The sequence below is a fragment of the Plectropomus leopardus genome, chromosome 23, assembly GCF_008729295.1.
Source record: "Plectropomus leopardus isolate mb chromosome 23, YSFRI_Pleo_2.0, whole genome shotgun sequence".
Classification (NCBI taxonomy): Eukaryota; Metazoa; Chordata; class Actinopteri; order Perciformes; family Serranidae; genus Plectropomus; species Plectropomus leopardus.
Window position 1 is genome coordinate 19,233,137 of NC_056485.1, and position 19,535 is coordinate 19,252,671.

The 19,535-nt window shown below is 40.1% G+C and overlaps 1 protein-coding gene and 1 pseudogene across 1 annotated transcript in view; both read right to left on the minus strand.

Moving 5' to 3' along the window:
- Positions 1–19,535, minus strand: part of ntn5 (netrin 5) — a 22,391-nt gene continuing 2,856 nt past the window's right edge. The window contains 7 exon segments of the mRNA XM_042512456.1: positions 1–1,035; positions 1,888–1,968; positions 3,230–3,280; positions 6,097–6,246; positions 9,820–10,008; positions 10,230–11,133; positions 11,136–11,655. Coding sequence (XP_042368390.1) covers positions 500–1,035; positions 1,888–1,968; positions 3,230–3,280; positions 6,097–6,246; positions 9,820–10,008; positions 10,230–11,133; positions 11,136–11,645 — 2,421 coding nt within the window. The 5' untranslated portion in view covers positions 11,646–11,655 and the 3' untranslated portion in view covers positions 1–499.
- LOC121962467 overlaps positions 17,144–19,535 on the minus strand; it is a 14,440-nt pseudogene continuing 12,048 nt past the window's right edge.

Here is a 19,535-nt window from a genome sequence, read left to right on the forward strand (position 1 = left end):
TCAAAATAATGAGAAGTTTTCTCACAACAAGAAAGTTTCTCCAAATACTTGCTTGGTGTCTTCAAATTATGAACAACTTTTTTGCTATTTTTGCAAAATAATGAGAAACCTTTTCCAAATTATAACCTAGCATCTCAAAAAAATTCCCAGTATTATGAGTTATTTTCTGAAAACAGTGAAAAACTTTCTCAAAATAATGACTTAGTATCGGTTCTCATTTAGCTCATTTTGAAATACGAAGTCATTATGTTGACTTACAGGATCTTTTTTTATTTCGTAACACTGGTGAACATGGGCTTCCATATATTTTTGTTTGTGTGTTGTGCAGTTTCTCCGCGCTGAGGAAGCAAAGTCGCGTCTGTTTCTCCTGAAACGTTCAGAAAAATCAGTTTTACAAAGTCTGAGATAAAGAGTTTTTGCCTTTTCTTGTAGCTCTGAGGTGTGGATGATAAAAAGAAAAAAAATCCTTATTTTTGTGTCTCCGTGTGGTTTCTGTTTGTTATCCAGGACCTGGACTCGAGCACACCAGAGCCGGCGTCGTCGGCGAGGTGCTCGCCTCTGTGGGCGTAACCTCGGTGTGTGTGTGCGGCACCGTGGAGGTTTGTGTGTCCTCGCTGTGTGTCTCAGTCAGCAGGTGAGGGGGGATGTACCCGGACTGTGTTTGCTCCCTGTGACGGTGGTGTCCATTGGGGGACTTTTTTGGGCAGCGGCCCCTCTTGTCCTGCCCCCGGAAGCCCCTCAGTTTGGGGCTCCAGTGTTCCCGCCACTGGAGGGCCAGAGTGGAGCGGTCCGCCACCAGCCGACTCTCCTCAGGGCCCCAGCCCCGCTCCCCCTCCTCCGCGCCGATCAGGAGGTAGGTCCGGCCCACGTGGAGGGCGGGGCAGCCGCAGCTGAGGTCGCGGTCCGGGACCCAGAGCGACTGCGGGCCCCTGCGGACGCGGGAGGTGGACCCCGTGCGGAAGACGGTTTGGACTGAGATGGAGAACTGCCACCAGGGACCTGAACGCTCCATCCCTCTCACCTGCACCTTCAGCACTGAGGAAGACAGAAAAATAAAATTAATTATTAATTATTTTCTTTAATGATTGTAACTTTTTAAGATTTTATTATTTTGATTGTTTCCATTTTCTATGTTGGTTAGATTCATTTAAATTTTATTTCAGAGGAAAAAAGATGAAAAATCTTTTTTTTCACTATGGTTTCTGATTTTTTTTTTTTTATCACATCTGTATCTTAAGCACTGACTGAGACAAATAAATAAATAAATAAATTCATTTCTGAAATTAGATTTGTGCATGACTATAACTTTTTAAGAGTCTATTATTTTGATTGTTTTAATGTTTTAAGTAGGTTTGATTTTATTTTTTAAAAAGATTTCAGGGGAAAAAATAAGAAAAAAGAGGAGACGTTGATAATTTAAAAATCTACTTAATATTTATTTTTCTATATGGTTTCTGTTTTTTATCGCACCTGTTACCCTCAGGTGCAAAAGACAAAAAAGTAAAGAAATAGTTTTCTGAAATTATATTTGTGTATAACTATAATATCTTTAAGAATTTATTATTTTGATTGTTTTATTTTTTAAGTAGTTTAAAAATGATTTCAATTTAATTTCAGAAGAGAAAAGAAAAATGTGAGAAGGGGTCGATTAAAAAAAAGTCCTTATTTTCATGTCTCCTTTTGGTTTCTGTTTTTCATCACACCTGCAACCTTCAACACTGAGAAAGACAGAAATTAAATAAATACATTTCTGAGACTATAAGAAGAAATTATTAGAATATTTTATTTCAATTCTTTTAATTTTTAAAGTCGATTTTAGTATGAAGTAAAAACAATTTCAAGACATTTTGTTTCACAAAGTAATAAATAAAAAAACATTACACCAACCGAAGTCCTTGAGACAATACGTCTCCAAGTTCATCCTGACTTTAACCTGAGAGGGCTGGCAGTACGAAACACACTCCTCCGCTACAACGGAGAGAGACAGCGAGAGAGGGGGGGGGGGGAATGCATCAAATGAGAGGGTATCATTTCATAGCAAGCATATCAGCACATGTCTTTTGCCCTAATTACAATATGGCTGCTTGTATTTGTCATCACAGTATCCTGTGACTAACAGATGACCTCGCTGCAGCAGGCGGGACATTCCTGCAGCCGCCGCTAGGAGGAAGCGGTTAGCTGCTGCACGAGGAGTTAGAGATTCATGTTTTTTATTTATAATATATGTGTACATTATACATGCAGAGACATCATCCGTGTTAAAAAAGATAGTTTAGAGAGTGACTTTTTCTGTTATTATGGAAAATGCATTAGTATCACGTATCTTACTCGATTTTGTGAATTTTATTGTAGCACTTTTTACACTCGTAGATAAATGGTTATTTTTTTAAAAAGACAAAAATACATAAAGAGGTATTAAAAAAGAGCAAAGTAGAAAAAAGCTGGACCAAGACAAAACAAAACAAAATGACAAAACAAAAAAACAAAACCGCACCCCCCCACAAAAAACCCCAAAACAAAACAGAAAACAAAACAAAAACAAACAAACAAACAAAAAACAACAAAAAAACACAAACTGAGAATAATAAGTACTATCATGTATAAATACTAACATTAGGGGTGGGCGATAAATTCTTTGTCAATGTTACATGAGATTGTGATTTCTGGATTTTCTTGAAATGTGATTGAGAAACTGTTCTGTTTACTCCTGTACCCTTATTAATATTTTTAAAAAATGGGTAAATGAAAGAGTTCGTTAACCACACAGAGGCACAACTTAACCAGAAAGAGACACCAAATAACTACAAATAAGGGACAAAATTACCACAAAGAAATACAAAACAACCACAGGGAGACAAAATGGCCAAAAACGACACAAATTACCTCAAAGACACACAAAACAGCCACAAAGAAGCATAAAACTATGACAAAGAGACAACATTGATTGGCTGAGCACACAGGTGAAGCGAAATGAAACTAAATCAGTGCAGACTGGTCAGCATCGATAAACAATCATTTGATCCCCATTTAAACAATTCACCTGTAGCAAGGACTTCAAAAGTGTTTAGTGATGCAAAATAATGGAATTATAAACATGTTATTTCAAAAAACTGATTAATCTTGATTAACTATTAGATTTCTGCAATTAATCGCGACTTTAAAAAATTAATCGTTAGTTAAAATATGTAAATCTGTATTTTATGTCACGTTTGCCTGCAGATCCACTCACCGATGCTGTACTGAGGCTGGTACACCGGGGTCGGAGCGACCTCTTGAATTCCTGCAAACATAAACACACTTTCAGACAGAGGAGCCTCGGCGTGCCCGCATGAGCTGTCAGGTCGTTGCAGACAGTGTGTGTGTGTGTGTGTGTGTGTGTGTGTGTGTGTGTGTGTGTGTGTGTGTGTGTGTGTGTGTGTGTGTGTGTGTGTTCTGCTTGGATGCCTCTCGGTGCGTGGGGCATGTCTGCACAGAAAGATAAGCAAGTGTCAAAAATGTGTGTGTGGTCCTTTTACGGGCCAGAAAACACTGACGCTCACTTGAACACAGACTTTATTTTTCAATAATCCGTCACTTCTTGCACAGTTTTGTCTCAAACATTAAACAGAGTGTAATACCGTCGACTTTGTGTGTGTATGTGTGTGTGTGTGTGTGTGAACTGGCCCGTATATACATTATCCAGGACTCTTGTTAAAGTATGTGTGTGACAGTGCTGCCATATTTTACCGAGTTCACACTCTGTCCCCGCATCCATGCCGTGTCCTCTCCGAGATAACTGGGCCAGTGACACCCTACACCCCGTCTTTTAAATGACAGGAAGGTGATGTGTGTTTGTGTGTATGTGTAGGCCTTCATATGCGAGAGGTCAAAATGAGGTAAATGCACCCATGTAACATTTTTAGATACCATACGATGCTTAAGTTTCGTAACTGGTACTAAGATAATAAGTTTATCGAAATCTGGCGGGAAGGATTATAGCATTTTTTTTCATTTAATAATAGAAGCCAGACTTTTCAAATATCAAGCGAAACAAAAGCAGTCATAGACAAACTTTGTCTTAAAACTAGAATTGCTGTTTCTATGCCTCTGCACACAGTCAGGCATCCATGTCTTCAAAAACATGGTGAAGGTGATCTTTGACCTTTTGGATGTAAAATTTCAACACCGCATTGTTATATCCTTTTAGCCATTTGGGTGCAATTGTATCATGATTAGTGCATAAAAACATATTTCTCTAGTCACATTGATCTTGACCTTTGACCTTTGAGTACCAAATTTTAATTAGCTCATCACTGGGTTCAAGTAAACATTTGTGCCAAATTTGACAAAATTCCCTTGAGGTGTTCTTGAGATATCATGTTGACAAAATAAGACAGATGAGGTCATAATGACCTTGACCTTTGACATATGATCACCAAAAGGGAATCATTTCATGGTTGAGACCAAGTGGATGTTTGACGAAATTCTCCCTTCGCCTTCTTGAGATATTGCATTCTCAAGAATGAAACGCATGCAAGGTCACAGTAACCTTGACCTTTGACCTATGACCACCAAATTTTAATCACTTCATCCATGAGTCTAAGTGAACATTTGTACTAAATTTAAATATTTTCCCTCAAGGGGTTCTTGAGATATTGTGTAATGTGTAAATATAATGCCTTCGGTCTCTGTTATCGCCAGCAGGGAGGCATAAAAACAGTATAATCTACAGTTTAAAAACTAGGGCTAAGCAAAATATAAGGCTATTATATTATCATATTATATTTATATTCTGAAATAAGACTAGACATGATCTTAGATTTTGGATATAGGTGATTGATTTGAGCATTTTGAGCACTGAACATGACTTGGAACGTAAAATGCTTCGAAAGGTCTCCCTTATGTGTCATACTAGGAGGATATAGAGCTGAAGTACATAGATATGCTCCAAGGAAACTCAATTCTTTGAACTTCCTGTGCTGTTCAAAGCATGGATGAAGAGGTTCGGTTAACTTTAAGTTTAGCTGGCTGCTGCTGCGAGCCTTTTGGTCTGTCTGATAAGACGAGAGGCGTTGGAGGTGTTGGTAGGGGGTAAGAGATGCTATACATAGCCCGAGATGGTCTGGCAGTAAAAACAAACAAGGTTTTCTTTCACTCGCTCCTTTCACTGGGAGAGTTATGAGTCTGGGCCCTGTGACGGGGGGCCGTTTTGAGCTGCACAACAGGTGTGAAGCTCGCCGCCGCTGGCTCCCGATGTCACCTGATTGGGGCTTACCCAGCGTCAGTGCCTGTGTGGTTGTCGGCACTCGCGCGACGAGCCGGGGAAGCGCGTGGATTAGCGCTCGTGGCTGCGGTTCGGTGCTGGCCGTGCGCGCAGATACGAGTAGCAACAATCCAACTTGATCTGACGCTGATCCCACATCAGCTGGAGATGAGGTTTCCCTGTGGCGGTCAGCTCATGTTAACGCTGCTATGGAAACCGTCTCTAGGGATGATGAAAAGGGGACACGCTGGGTGATCGGGCCAAATTAGTCTGGACGGCAGCGGCCCCTTTTATACTGAGCTACTACTTGATAAAGGCTTAGAGAGCTTGATGGGAGGTTTAATCCATTTAGGCCACGAGCAAATGAGGTTGAAGGAGAAATTAAAGAGGTCACTTTGTTATGATTGACCACAAACTATTAAAAGTCTGATTCATTTAAGCAGGGTGGCATGTGTTGCATGCAGAGAGGAGTTAAGACTCATGATCCTTATTAAAACAAGTCCTTGGGTATGTGATCTGAGATTCATATGATGATCTGTTTTCTGATCGGCCCCCCTTCAAGGTTTTGTTCTGGTTAACAAATTTGTTTGATTTCTTTCGAAAACATGAGAGAAGGCAATGAGCAACTTCACAAGACATGGCCCAAAAATTTGCAAAAAAAGGTGAAAAAAATATACAAGAAAACTACCTGGAATAAGCAGAAAAAAATAAAATAAAATAAAATAAAATAAAATAAAATAAAATAAAATAAAATAAAATAAAATAATTTATAAATAACTTATAAAAATAAATTAATTAATAAAAATAAATATAAATAAAAGAATACTGGGCTGTAATATGGGTAATTGACTTACGTATGCAGGGCCTCAGAGGGGACTTGCCCTGTTTGTATCCCGGGGCACAGCGGTTGCACCTGAGGCCGGTCACCCCTTCTCGACACAGACACTGACCCGATGTCTGGTTACACCAGCGACCCACTGCCCCCAAAGGATGACACTGACATGCTGAAAAAGACAAAGAATACCAAAGAAGTGATGTTATGATGTTGTACTTTTTTGTAGTTTATCAGCAAAAACTGATGTGTTGTTTGTTTTTTTGGCCTTCCAGAGGCAGGAGAACAAGTGGAAAAATGTAGTCGCTGTAGTGATGTGTTAAAAAATGATAGCATTTATTTGACGTTGCATCTTTCTCCATCTAGGATATGATGTTGAGGAATAGACAAAAGTGTTTTTGCTGGACATTATGATGTCCTTTGACCTTTTGGGTACAAAATGTCATAATTTTGTCCAATTAGACATTTGTTTGAAATTTTGTCATAATTAGTGTATGAAGTTATGGCCAAAAACATTCATCAGCAAATTCTAATCAGTTCATTGTTCAGTTCAGCCAAATCTGAAAAACTCGTTCAAGGCCTAATGAGATATTGTGTTGTTGAGAATGAGATGGATTCAAGGTCAAGGTGACCTTGACCTTTTACCCCACCAAATTTTAAACAGTTGCTTGTTCAGCCTAAGAGAGCAATTGTATCAAATCTGAAAATAATCCCAAGGTTTTCTTGAGATATTAAGTTCAAAATAATGAAAAAAAAATGTGAGTTCACAGTGACCTTGACCTTTGACCACTTAATTTTAATTCATTCATCTTTGAGTCCACTGAAACATTTATGCCAAATTTGGAGAAATTCCCTCAAGGTGTTCTTCAGATAAAGTGCTAACAAGATTGAGAGAGACGAGAACACAGTGACCTCGAGGTTTGACCAACAAAATCTGATCATTTCATCCTTTAGTCCAACGTGTTGTTTGTGCCAAATTTTAACCAAAAAAAAAAATTTTTTTTAATCCTTTTAAGCCATTCAGGAATGAAAGCGATGCAAGGTCACATTGACCTTTGACCACCAAAATCGATGCATTCATTCATGAGTCAAACTGAACGTTTGTGCCAAAATTGAGAACAATCTTCTCAAAGCATTCTGGAGAAATTGGGTCTCAAGAATTAAATAGATGCAATTTCACAGATATTTGACCTATGACCTACAAAATCAGATCAGTTTATCCTCGAGTCCAAGTGAACATTTGTGCTAAATTCGAAGACATTTCCTCACAGAGTTCTTTAGATATCATGTCCACAAGAATGGGACGTTTCTGCTCGTAGAAGACTGTAGTTATACTGGGAATCTTTCACGTGCCGATGATTTATCGGTATGAATATAAAACTGGACACAAGTCGTATTTTCTTGTCCTCTCGGGCTTTGTGGAGAAGAGTTGAGTTGTGCAACAGGATGAAGATATGCGAAACAAAACCTTGTCTTAAACTGTGACTGCTGCACAAAGGACAGTAAACAGGATTAAGAAGACCATCCATCAGTGACGGCACCCAGGTTTAATCCTGTTTGACAGCATCCGTCCTGAGGGAATGTCCTTGAGCAAAGACACCGTAAAAGCTATTTTCTAGCAGCTTTGTTGGGTAAACAAAGACAAATCCCTCTCAACCGAATCTCAAAAATTCATTATTCTCGTTCATTATTCCCCTATTGTTGCCTGTTGCGATGCAATATAACGATTACCGCCTGGATTTGCTTCGGTTTACGCTGCAAAGCTTTTTATTTACACGGTTATCACAGCGTAAGACCCGATGAGAGAAGACAGATAGCGAGAGGAAGCCACACTTCAGCAGCTCTGCTCACACTCCTAAAATATTTACACGAATCCTTACAGTGAGTCCAAACAACCCGCCTGGAGAAAATGAGTAATTGGGCTCTGAAGGGCTAACTCTGTGAAATAAAGCATCGGTAAATTAAAGTGGGGACGTGAGACGGTGCGGCGGAGGATATGAATTTGCGGTTTGCTTTTTGTTCCACGCTTAAAAAGTGATAAAATATAAAGAAGTTTTATCATAGCTGATATTTTTCAACCCTGCACGCGTGTCAAGCTCAAAGAGAGCCCATTAACTTTGGATATATTAGGCCCGTGGTCAAGCTTCCACATGCCAGAGTGTCACAGTCACTTAGGACATGTGACCAGTCAAAGGTCAGGGGTCGCGGCACATGCCAGCTGGCGGTAACGACGGGGATACAGGTGGCAGCTCAGCGGGGTTTGTGTGTGTTTTTTGTGCACTAACAGGAATAGCTGCCCGCTCTCACAATGTAACCACCCCATAAACACTTATGTACGCAGACAGAGCGAGCGCGTAAACACACACACAGACAGTCGGACATAAACGCCGTCTCTCAAACTGTGATTCGCTTTTTCATCCTCCAGGAATGCACGGTTAGTTATTTAAAATATTCAGCCACAAATACACAAACGAGAATACACGTCCTTCTTATTAAAGGAATACTCTCCCCCCTCAAATAATAATTTGATAAAATGATTCAATTTTTGAGGTAAAATTTGTTTATCTTGCACGCATCCATGGAGGGCGAAGAATTCAAAAACAGAGACAACGTTTTTTTGTGTGTGTTTTATGATTTCAAGCGTACAGCACTTTGTAACGTTAGTTTTGTTAATGCTATATGGATAAACATTATTATAATTATTATATTAATATCAGGTGTCCTGCTTTTAACGTTCCATTCTCTGATTTTGTTGCCTAACCCTGACCGTCATGTCGATGGCGTTAAAACATAAGGACTCTGCAGCGTCATCCCACCGTGTGCATTTGTTGACATCACGTAAACAGCTGACGCATAAGAACACGTAAAATGTAATAAGTAGACCCAAAGGTCACTGACAGAGCGGCAACACGTGACGAATTGGGACGAGAACGTGTTGTGATACGCCGCTGAGCAGCGCTGAGAACACGGCCTGACCGAACTGTTCGCAGTGTTATGATATGTCGGCATCAGGTTGAAACGCTGCTGTTAACAACAAAATACAAGAAGATTAAAGGTCCCTATAGGCAGGAGGGGCGGCGGATGTTTCACGGAAGTTTGCTTCCTGCATGAATGCAAGGTTGTTTTCTAAATCTTAACATGTGCCTTTTTCGCCTAAACTTAACCGTCTGTGCTCTTGTTGCCTGACACTGAGCATGTGCTTTAGTTGAGTCCCAGTGTTGGTTGCCATGTGCTTATGTTGCCTAAACATAAGCACATGCAGCGTGATCCCACCACGTGCTTTTGTTGACATCACGGTGTTGGTAGCGGCTTTTTGGTTCTAAAAACGTTCTAAGAATAATACAATGCAACCAAAAAGGGTTTTCCTTGAAGAACTAGCAGTGTAAACCCTATATGGCTCTAGTTATCGCCTTTATTTCTAAGAGTGCAGCAGTAAGTACTGATAAGTTTCACTTTCTGTTCAGTTTCCCGTCAGAAAATACTTAGCATTTAACCAGATTAATGAGACATTTTACGGCACAAATTGTGCGAAAGTTTGCATTCAGACGCTTTGATATTTGTTGGTCACCTACAACTTCACTTCATAAAGAATTTTTTAGACTTCTTGTTCATTGTGGAGGCAAAAGAGAAAAAAAACAACCTTTTCTTATAAATTCAACGAAACACGTGGTGAATATCTGACATAGAAATGGTAATTTTGGGGGTGACGTGTTAACCCTTAAAACACACATATGTAGTGACTGACGTTGGCAGGCCTTGCGGTGGTTTATGGGCTTGCTGTGGTTGCGTGTGTATCCGTTCTGGCAGTACTGGCAGTGGCGTCCGGCCGTGTGGTGGCGACACTTCTGACACACGCCGCCGCTGCGCCGGCCCGACTGCTGAAACACCTCCATGCTGAAACGACACTTGTTTGAGTGGCCGTTACACTCACAGGCTGGACAAGGGAGAGAAATGATAAACGCAAGTGAGGAAAATGCTCATCACAAAATGTCACATCTAATGTTTGGGATCTGGCTTGATATCTTTCAAAAAGGCAAATTAAAAAAAAAAGGCTTAAAAATTATGATAATTCTTAAAAAAAAAAAAGAAAAAAAAAAAGGGCAGTGTTAACCCAACACAATTGTTTTTATTTTTTTTAATTTAATTTGAACTCACCAACGCAGGGGTTCGGGTGCGTGGGTGTAGCTCGATGCCACGGCCTGTCGCAGTAGAAATCCTCGCACACGTCACAGTCCGGCCCCGCCGTGTGATGCTCACACACGCACACTGCCTGGCCTGAGTCGTCACGGCGACACTTGGAAGCGTGTCCATTACATTTACACCTGCCGCCAACTTGCAGGTCGGAGAGCGCCAGAGGAGCTCGGATAGCGGAGGGCGGGGCCGCCTGCAGATTCCTGAAGCTCTGTTTCGTGTTCAGATAATTGTTCCTCCTCTTCCTCAGCTCCCGCCCCTTGTTGTTCCTGCTCCGCCCCTCAACCGTCCAATTACAACCCCCATTCGGGCAAGGCAGCCAATTACTGTTTTCCTTTTTGCGGCCACGCCCTCTGGCTTTCCCGCCTTTCCTCGAGGAAGCGAGCATGCTAAAAGTGTCCCCGCCTTCCTTGCTGGTCACATTGTGTCCATCTTCGTTTTGACCTTTATAGTGGCCCTTCCTTCCGTGTTTGTTCCTCCCTCTTATCTCCGAATTTTTTACCTCCCTCTCAAAAAATGCCAGCGTGTTATCTGCGTTTAGCTTTTCGACCTGACCGCCAGAGCGCCCCTTGGAGCCCGATCTCCACCTCAGAAGCCCTCTGTCGTCTTCTGCAGCATCACGCCATCGCACTTCCTCTTTTTTATCCACCTTGGCATCTTTGGACACCTGGTGGAAGACAACACGGATGTCCGTGGCGGTTACCCAGTCCTGGAGGGTGTGGCTGTAGTCGAAATCGGGCGAGGATGGCCGCCCGTCCAGGGTGGAGAACGCCAACACCATGCCGCCCCTCTGCTTCTGCAGGGGGCGAGGGTCTGAGCAGAGCGGCTCCGTCTCTTGTGTCGTGTCTGAGCGACCGTTTGGGAAGGAAGCCCAAAATTCCCCAAGCAGTCGCTGGAGTAGTGCTGCATCGGCCTCCAGGTGCGCCCAAAGTCCATCGACTTTAAGATGGAGATCGAAATCGGGTCCGACGGCTCCCCTTGTTGGCAAAACTGCAAACTTATGTACGTGATCTCAAAGCGGCGGCCCAGAGGTAGCGTTATGACCCATTCTCCGGCGTCAGAGCCTCCGGGAGCCGTCCAGCAGGTGAGGTTGTGCGGGTTGTGGAGGTCCGTCAGGGTGGTGATGTTGCTGTCATGATCGGAGCTTTGAAGCGAGTGGCTCGCATTCGCCGGCACGCCATAGGCGGCGTTGATGAACTCCGAGAGGCAGTGGCGGGGGCGTCCGTCTAGGTGGTAGCAGGGGTCGTGAGGCGAAGTCCAGCTCAGCGGGGTGTGGGAGAGGGAGGAGGAGACGGGGGAAGGAGGAAGGAAAAGGAGGAGGAGGAGGAAAACAGGGAAGAGAGAGGTGGAAGGGGGAGGGGAGAAGGGCAGGGACATCATGTCATCGAGCCTGCGGAAGAAAAATAACACTTTTAGGAGAATTTTAGGAAAACTATGTTTTTTTTGTTTTGGGTTTTTTTTTTTGTTTTGTTTTTTTTTTTTTATTCTATTTGTTTGTCTGCCTGGCTACCGTCTTGTCACGTTATGTCTTCTTGTTGATCACTTGTAATTCACCATAAAAAAAAAAAAAAATAATGATAAAAAAAATTAAAAATAAAAATTTTCTAAGAAATTTCCACACTAAAACAATAAAAAGATTTTTTTAAAAGAAAAAAAATTGAAAGAAAGTGAAAGAGAGGGATATCATAATATCAATATATATATATATATATATATATATATATATATATATTAAAAAATTCAAATCAAAGTTTTATTTAAAAATTTTTCAAATGGTTTTTTTATTTAAAAAATTAAAAAAAAAAACAAAACCTAATAAAAATACCATGCCAAAACTATAAAGACAATTAAAAAAAAATAAAAAATAAAAAAGGAAAAAAATGTGAGAGTGAGGTTACCTTAAGTTCATAATAATAATAATTGTTAAAAAAAATCATTAAAAAAAATTGATCATATATTTATATACAAAAAAGGGCTGCATGATAAGCAAAAAATGTATTATTTTGACATATATTGTGATATGAGTCCCAGTTTTAGTAAGAACTTTTTTGTATTTAATTTCACTTTTGACCAAATGCAAATGTTATCTTCTCCCTTTCAGTCACGCTTGAGAAAATCAGCTCCTCATGTGGTAACCCCGACGTATCTGCGGTGTAGAAACTGTTTATCTTCTCTTAATAAAAGTAGAATTCAGACCTTAAAAAAAGATCTTTAGAAGAAAAGCCATGGGAGCTAGATCATAAAACAAAAAGAAAAACACAAACTGATTGATTTATATGACTTGCATTCGACGCCAAAGCAGGAAATCTAAGATAGACCACCTGTGCCTTTATTGAAAACACACCGTACCAATTCGCTTCCACTGCACCTTATTGGCTCGCAGCCGATGCCAGTAAAGATCTCATCCCGTAAAAATGTAATCCCCAATCTTCACAGTAGTGTCCGCCACCAGTTTGAACCCGTGACCTTGACAGCCTTTAAGAACATATTTGTCTTAAAACTCCCCTCGACCCGAGAAGAGTGGATGAAGAAGGGTGCGCACCCAGCGGGTCTGTCTGAAATGACAAAAAACATGCCCGACAGCTGGGGCTAAACCCCGAGCTGGACCACATCCATCACGTTTATGGCTCCCCTTTTCAAATCACTTTACTGTCGGCACTAGTGGAAGAAGTATTCAAATTCTTTACTGTGGTAAAAGTACTAATACCACCCTGTGAAAATACTCTGTTACAAGTAAAAGTCCTACATTGAAAATGGTATCTCAGTAAGAGAATATAATCAGGAAACTGTGCATGAAGTATGGAAAGTAAAAGTACCCAATGCAGAAAAATCTAAAAAAAAAAAAAAAAAAAAACATTTACATAATTCAAAATTATGAAAAAAAACCAAAATTATTTAAAAAATAGAAAAAAACTCCCCAAAACATGCAAAAAACTAAATTATAAAATACATTTTAAAATAAGCCCCAAGAAATTCAAAACTACAAAACTAAATGATTTAAAAAAAAACACCCAAGTCCAAAATCAGTTTAAAAAAATAGAAAAAAAACCCCCAAACCTACAAATTGAGAAAAAGCACCATCAAAATTCAAAATTATTATTAAAACCAAGCTAAACCTAAAAATAAAAATAAAAACACCCCAAAACTTCAAAATATTTTTTAAAACATAGAGAAAACACCCCTAAACTCAAAATTACTAAAAGAAGAAAAATCAAAAGTATAATTAATTAATTAATTAATTATAAACTATAATCGATTCTGTGAATCGATTTGTTGCTGCTGTATTCTTGGTCAGTGATTAAATTGATAACAAGCATTTTTATAAACTCTTGTGTTTTTTATGTGAAAATCTAAATTTGCAAAGTAACTAAAGCTGTCAGATTCAATTCATACTTGAGTACAGTACTTGAGTAAATGTACTCAAGACGCTGTAGGCGAGTTTGGGGCCTGAGCTTTGAGAAGCGTTATCGAGCAGCATGAGGAAAAACAAGGAAGGAGATGATTTGGAGATTAGTCTTGGGGATGATTTATTGATCGAAATGTGTGTTTGTCTTGAGCCCCTACATGGAAACTTCCGTGGTAAAGACAAACACGGACTTGTATACGAACAAATCCCTTCCCGTCTCCTACAACTGGTGATGAGCATAATTTATTCCTCTTGTCAAGATTTGATACCCGAGAGCGTTAATTTTGGCATGCGGACAAAACGAACAATGCAGTCGCTTTCTCTGCGAGATTTATTGTTTTCAGCGCCCGAGGCACATTCCCAACAAGCGCTTCTTTTTTTTTTATTTGTTTCGAAACACCTGCCACTTTTTCTTGTTTCTTTCCTTCTCATCAATAAGTCCTTCCACTTTTTCAAACGACTTTCCCTCTGCCCCGCCGCCCATCTATCACCTGCGCCCTTCATTCTGTTCTGGGAATATTCTTAACTGCTGCGAGATTGATGATGTCCTAACAAGCGTTTGACACTGACAGCAAAGTCAGCAGGGCTGCATAAACCAAACCCGTAGGAGAGGACGGGGCTGAGAGCCTCTCCGGCCTCGTCATCCCGCTCAATTAGCCAACAACCGAAATATGAGGCTCCCCTCGGGGACCACACAGCTCCGAGGGGCCTGCGAGGAGGTCGTGGCACTCCAACGAACAAGACGACACTCCCGTGCATCGGCCAAACCCGAGCAGCAGAAAAGTCGAGATCAGGCTGTTTTATGGTGCGAGAAATGAGCAGAGAGTGCGGTGATGAGCGACTTTGACCCTTGTGACACTCGACCACATTCCTGACGCGTCCAGACATGCCCCGTGGGAACCTGAACGCACTGATAAAAAGCAGGACTTAAAAGTTGATCAGATGAGTAATTACGTCTCTGGTTTCATTCAAAGGGATTAGGACAGTGATACTCAACTTTCAGGTTAGGGTTAGTGCCAAATCTGGCCCCCGATAGGGTGCTGGGTGGCCCCCCAACCAATTTCTCATTCACAATGAAAATAAAGTGATCTACACAGGGAATGTTTTTCTACTTTTAGTACTCATATGGTGCCGGAGTGCATACAAATACATCAAATAGAGATTGTTAATTTAAAAAAGTCCCAGTGGAGGATCCACTGCAACTTGGCAGAGGTCTTAGCTAAGCCCCTAATGTACAAAAATCCAAGAAATGTCCTAAAATACTCAAAACTTCCTAAAATACCCAAATTATCCATAAATTGTAGACATGTCCTAAAACCCCTAAAATGTCCTACAAGCAACATCCTAAAATCATCCTTAAAATCCTAAAATCCTGGAAATGTCCTAAAATATGAGAAATGTCCTTAAATCCTGGAAATATCCTAAAATATGAAAATGTCCTTAAATCCTGGAAATGTCCCAAACTGCGAGAATTGTCCTAAAATCCAAGAAACATCCTAAAGTCCTCAAAATTTTCAAAAATACTAGGCATGTCCTAAAATCCCAGAAACCCGTCCCCCTGTCATTTTGCACGTGGCTCCTAAGCAAAGCGTATTGCGTGTCCCTGGATCAGGGACGGGGTAACGGGCAGTGGTGGTGAAAGAATGGGCTGTGGACGGGGACAGAGCGCGGTGGACTGGGCGTTCAGGTTCAGGAGGACGGCGGCTGGTGTTTAACATTCCCCTGACGTGCACTTGCTCTTGTCTTTGTCACATTACATGACTAATTAAACATCGGCCCATTACAGCCGCTTTGATAAATGGATGCTCATCGGAGCGAGGCCACTGAGGTTTTTTAATGCGCCCCTCCAGGGCCAAATCCAGACTCTTCCGAAACCAGATCATCTGTCTGGCAGCGCCACCTCAAACCCACCGGATACGGTTTCAACGGTTTTTCTCTGCTGCTTTCCATAAATTCACACAGAGAGAAACATGTTGAAGACCAGCCGCATTCTTCATATAAACAGACGTTTGACGAGAATAACATTAATATTTCGCACCGATTCTTTTCTTTTAACCTCAAATTGAGGTGACGGAAGACAAATATGCTCCCATTCTGAAAAGTTTTGAACTTGGCAGCGATCTGCGTGCGTTCAAAAAGCTTATACAGCCAAATAGTGGTAAGATGAGATCAACATCTCCGGCGGGTGATCTTTAGAAGCAGCTATGCTTGGCTGGCAAGGGGCTGGAAAAATACTTGCTGACAACCTGGGGGCATGTTTACAGCACAGAGGAACAGAGGAGAGCGAGCAGCGAGCAGCGAGGAGCGAGGAGCGCCACGCTCGTGTTCCTGCTCCACACTCCCTGTAATGCTATTCTACTGAGCTCAAGTGTGTATCACACACACGTCACCGAGAGAAACAAATGCATTACTTTATGGTTACGTGCAGGCTGAGGTAACTGTGCATATTGTTTATATTACTTAGAAACACCTCTGTTGGAAATGTGCATGTTTAATTGTCTTACGACATTAAATCAAAGTTAAATTAAAAATAAATACTTGGAAAAAAAACACCCAAGAAATTCAAAACTACAAAACTCAATGATTGAAAAAAAGCCAAAAAATATTTTTGAAAATAAGAAAACCACCGAGAAATTAGTATTTATTTTTAAAAAAAAAAAAAAACATTTTTAAAAAAAAGTTCAAAATTTAACAATAATTAAAATTTTAAAAAGTAGATTTAATGGGGACTTTTTGACACTGATAAACTTTTCAGCCCCTTTACATATATTATTGACAGATTTTGATCAAATAAAGACCTCACATTGGACAATATTACATACGTACTACTCAACAATCATTATTGCATGTCTATATTTGACAAGAATACCAAAGAAAACAAGAATCCTATAAATATTTTTGATAGTTTATGCAGAAAAAGCATATAATTTTGTTATCGATAGCTACAAACTATTTTACAAACTCAAATATTGTAATTTCTTGCAATTGGTGGGACATTTCTTGAGAGAATTCAAATGAATTTGCTCAGCATATGATGCTTGTGAAAGGTGTGTGAATGAAGCACAAGGCAATGAGAAACTTCACCAAAAAATGACACAGAATTTAGTAAAAAAAAAAAAAAAAAAAAGAGGGGGGAAATTACATGAAAATCTGAAAAAACAATCAAACAAAAAAAACCTAAACAAAAAAATTGGAAAATAAAATACAAAAAAAAATAAAATATAGTCATGATATATAGGGGGAAATCTGAATCAAGCATCCCCTTTCCAGTCAACTCATTGTCGGGCCCCCCGACCTCATGGGCCCCTGTGAAACTGCACAGCCTGCACTGTCTATATATCCGCCAATATATATGTCAATTTCAGCAAATATGACACAAAGTTTTTTTCATAAAAGTTAAAACTGCAGCTTTAAGTTGTGTAAACGCAGCGTGTGAGCCTCTGGTGTGTGTGGTTTTCTCTCCTGCTACCTGTTAACTCTCCTCGGCCTGTTCACACTTTGGAGCTGGGGGCCTGTCCGGGTTTATCGGAGCTGCTCTGGTGAGCAGATGAGCTGGATTTGGCGTGGTCTCACACGTTTTAACATTCCTCGTCATGGGCGAGCAGCGCCGGCCAGCAACGCGGAGGCAGATATGTTCAAAATTTAAATTGTTTTTAAAAGACTAAACAAAGATTGTGAAAATAAACAGTTTTATGTGAGGTTGATAGTCGCTGGGATGATTTTTCAGAGTTGTGCAGCTTTGCATGGAGCCTTTAAATAAACTGATCAATCACATAAGCTCTCTGAGTGTGTGTTTGAAGCTGCACCAAAGCACCTGTTGGCGCATGTTACCACACTGACACCTTTGTTAATTTGCAATTGTCCTCAGCCGGTTTAGAAATACAACACTGGGCTTGCATTCCTGCCTGCACAGTCCAAGCCCATCTGTGTGTTATTCCACACGGAGCAGATTCCACGAGTTCTGTTTTAGGTGTAATAATCTAATTTTAGTGGCGTGGGGCAGCCCGCAAGGCGAAGGCAACAGACAGCACAAAATGGATTATCACTGCTTGTATCTTTAGCTAAAGGCCTCTGTCCTTCACGTTTGCACCTCCGACAAAACGCCCAATCCGGTGCATGTGCAAGGAGGCCCCCGGGGGCCAACACACACACACACACACACACACAGAGGGTGTCTCTGCCTTTGCATTGACCCGTACTCCCTGCTTACTTCATTTTTGAACAAAAAAACACATGTTACCCACTTGATATTTAAAAGTTTCCTGTCAATCCCCCCCAGCGGCACCCCTTCACAGCCTCATACAAGTTGGCAAGCTGCTCTCCGGCAGCTCACATGTTGATATTGAAAAACAGATGGAAATGAAATCATTGTGATTTCATGTTGCAGTCACGCCAAGGACAACCTCGGGCACGGTGGAAATGAAAGTAAGGCCAGTGTAGGCTGTAATTGCGTGTCAATTAAATGCAGAAAAATGTCATCATAAAGAGGAAAACAAAGCACAGGATCACTCCAGGGCTGCAGCCTTTATATGAGCACAAAAACAAATAAAATGCACGATTTTTTTCTCCCTGGCTAATTTATCTTTAAATCATTAAATATATAAATAAATAAATCAGGTTTTAGTAATTTCTGCAAAACACACCAAAGGCCAAATGCATGACTAAGAAATTTGCGCCCCTTTATAATAAAAATAACTAAAATTGACATTGTTTGTTTATAAACCCTTTGAAACCTGCAAATTTTCTTAATTTCTTTCAAAAATATGGGAAGATGGCAAAAAGTACAAGAAAATTACCTAAAAATTAGCACCAAATAAAAAACACAACAAAATGAAAAAACAAACAAAAATAGAATAATTATATAAAAATAATTTTAAATATTGAACCATGCCAATAACAGATACAGTTTAAGGGACATTTATCTCTAGCTTATTTAAAAAAAAAAAACCTACATCTCCTAAATTTTTGCAATTTTTGGGGGGACGTTTTTTTGAATGAAATCAAACCAATTTACCCAGCGCTCAGTTTTTTTTAAAGGTGTGTGAATGACACACAAGGCAATGAGAAACTTCACAAAAAATAATGCAGACATTGGAAAAAAAATAGGAAAAATAACAAAATAAATACACAAGAAAAATACCTTAAAAATTTGCTGAACAAAAGGAAAGTAAATAGAGAAAAACAAAAAACAAGCAACAAAAAATAAAAAAACAGCAACATGAAAGTAACCAGACAAAAAAAAAACAGCTTAAAAATGTAAACTAAAATATAATATTTCTCTAAAATAATTTTAATTATGACATATAGTTCCCTGAATTTTTTTCCCTTTAGCTTTTTATTTTTTTTTAAAATAATGGTTTTCTAAATCTACTAATTTCCTAACATCTGCAGGGCACTTTTTCTGCCAAGTTGTTCATTGTATTTTCCCACGTTTTGCAAAGAAATTAAACCAATTTGCTGGAGGTTCAAAGGTCTAAATAATTGTGAAAGGCGCGTAAATGCTGCACAAGAAAAGTGATGTAGATCCAGATTTCAAAGGGTTAAAGTAAACACGGTATATTTTCTCTCTCAGGGTGCTGCGGAGGGATCTTTAGACAAACTTAATCAACTACAGACCTTTAAAATGAAAACAGCCCGCAGTCACACGCGCTCACTCCGCGCGCGATGCCTTTACCGGAGCCGTAATGACCCACTCACCGCGCGGTTCATTAAACATAAATGTTTATCATATTTACAGTGATTACTTTGGCGGGAGCTGACAGCGGAGCCCGGAGCTTAATTGCCTCCATTCTGCGGATTTAATTGCACTTGTTAGACAGAAATTGGCTTCAGTCAATTAGCTTTATCTCACAGGAGAGGAACAA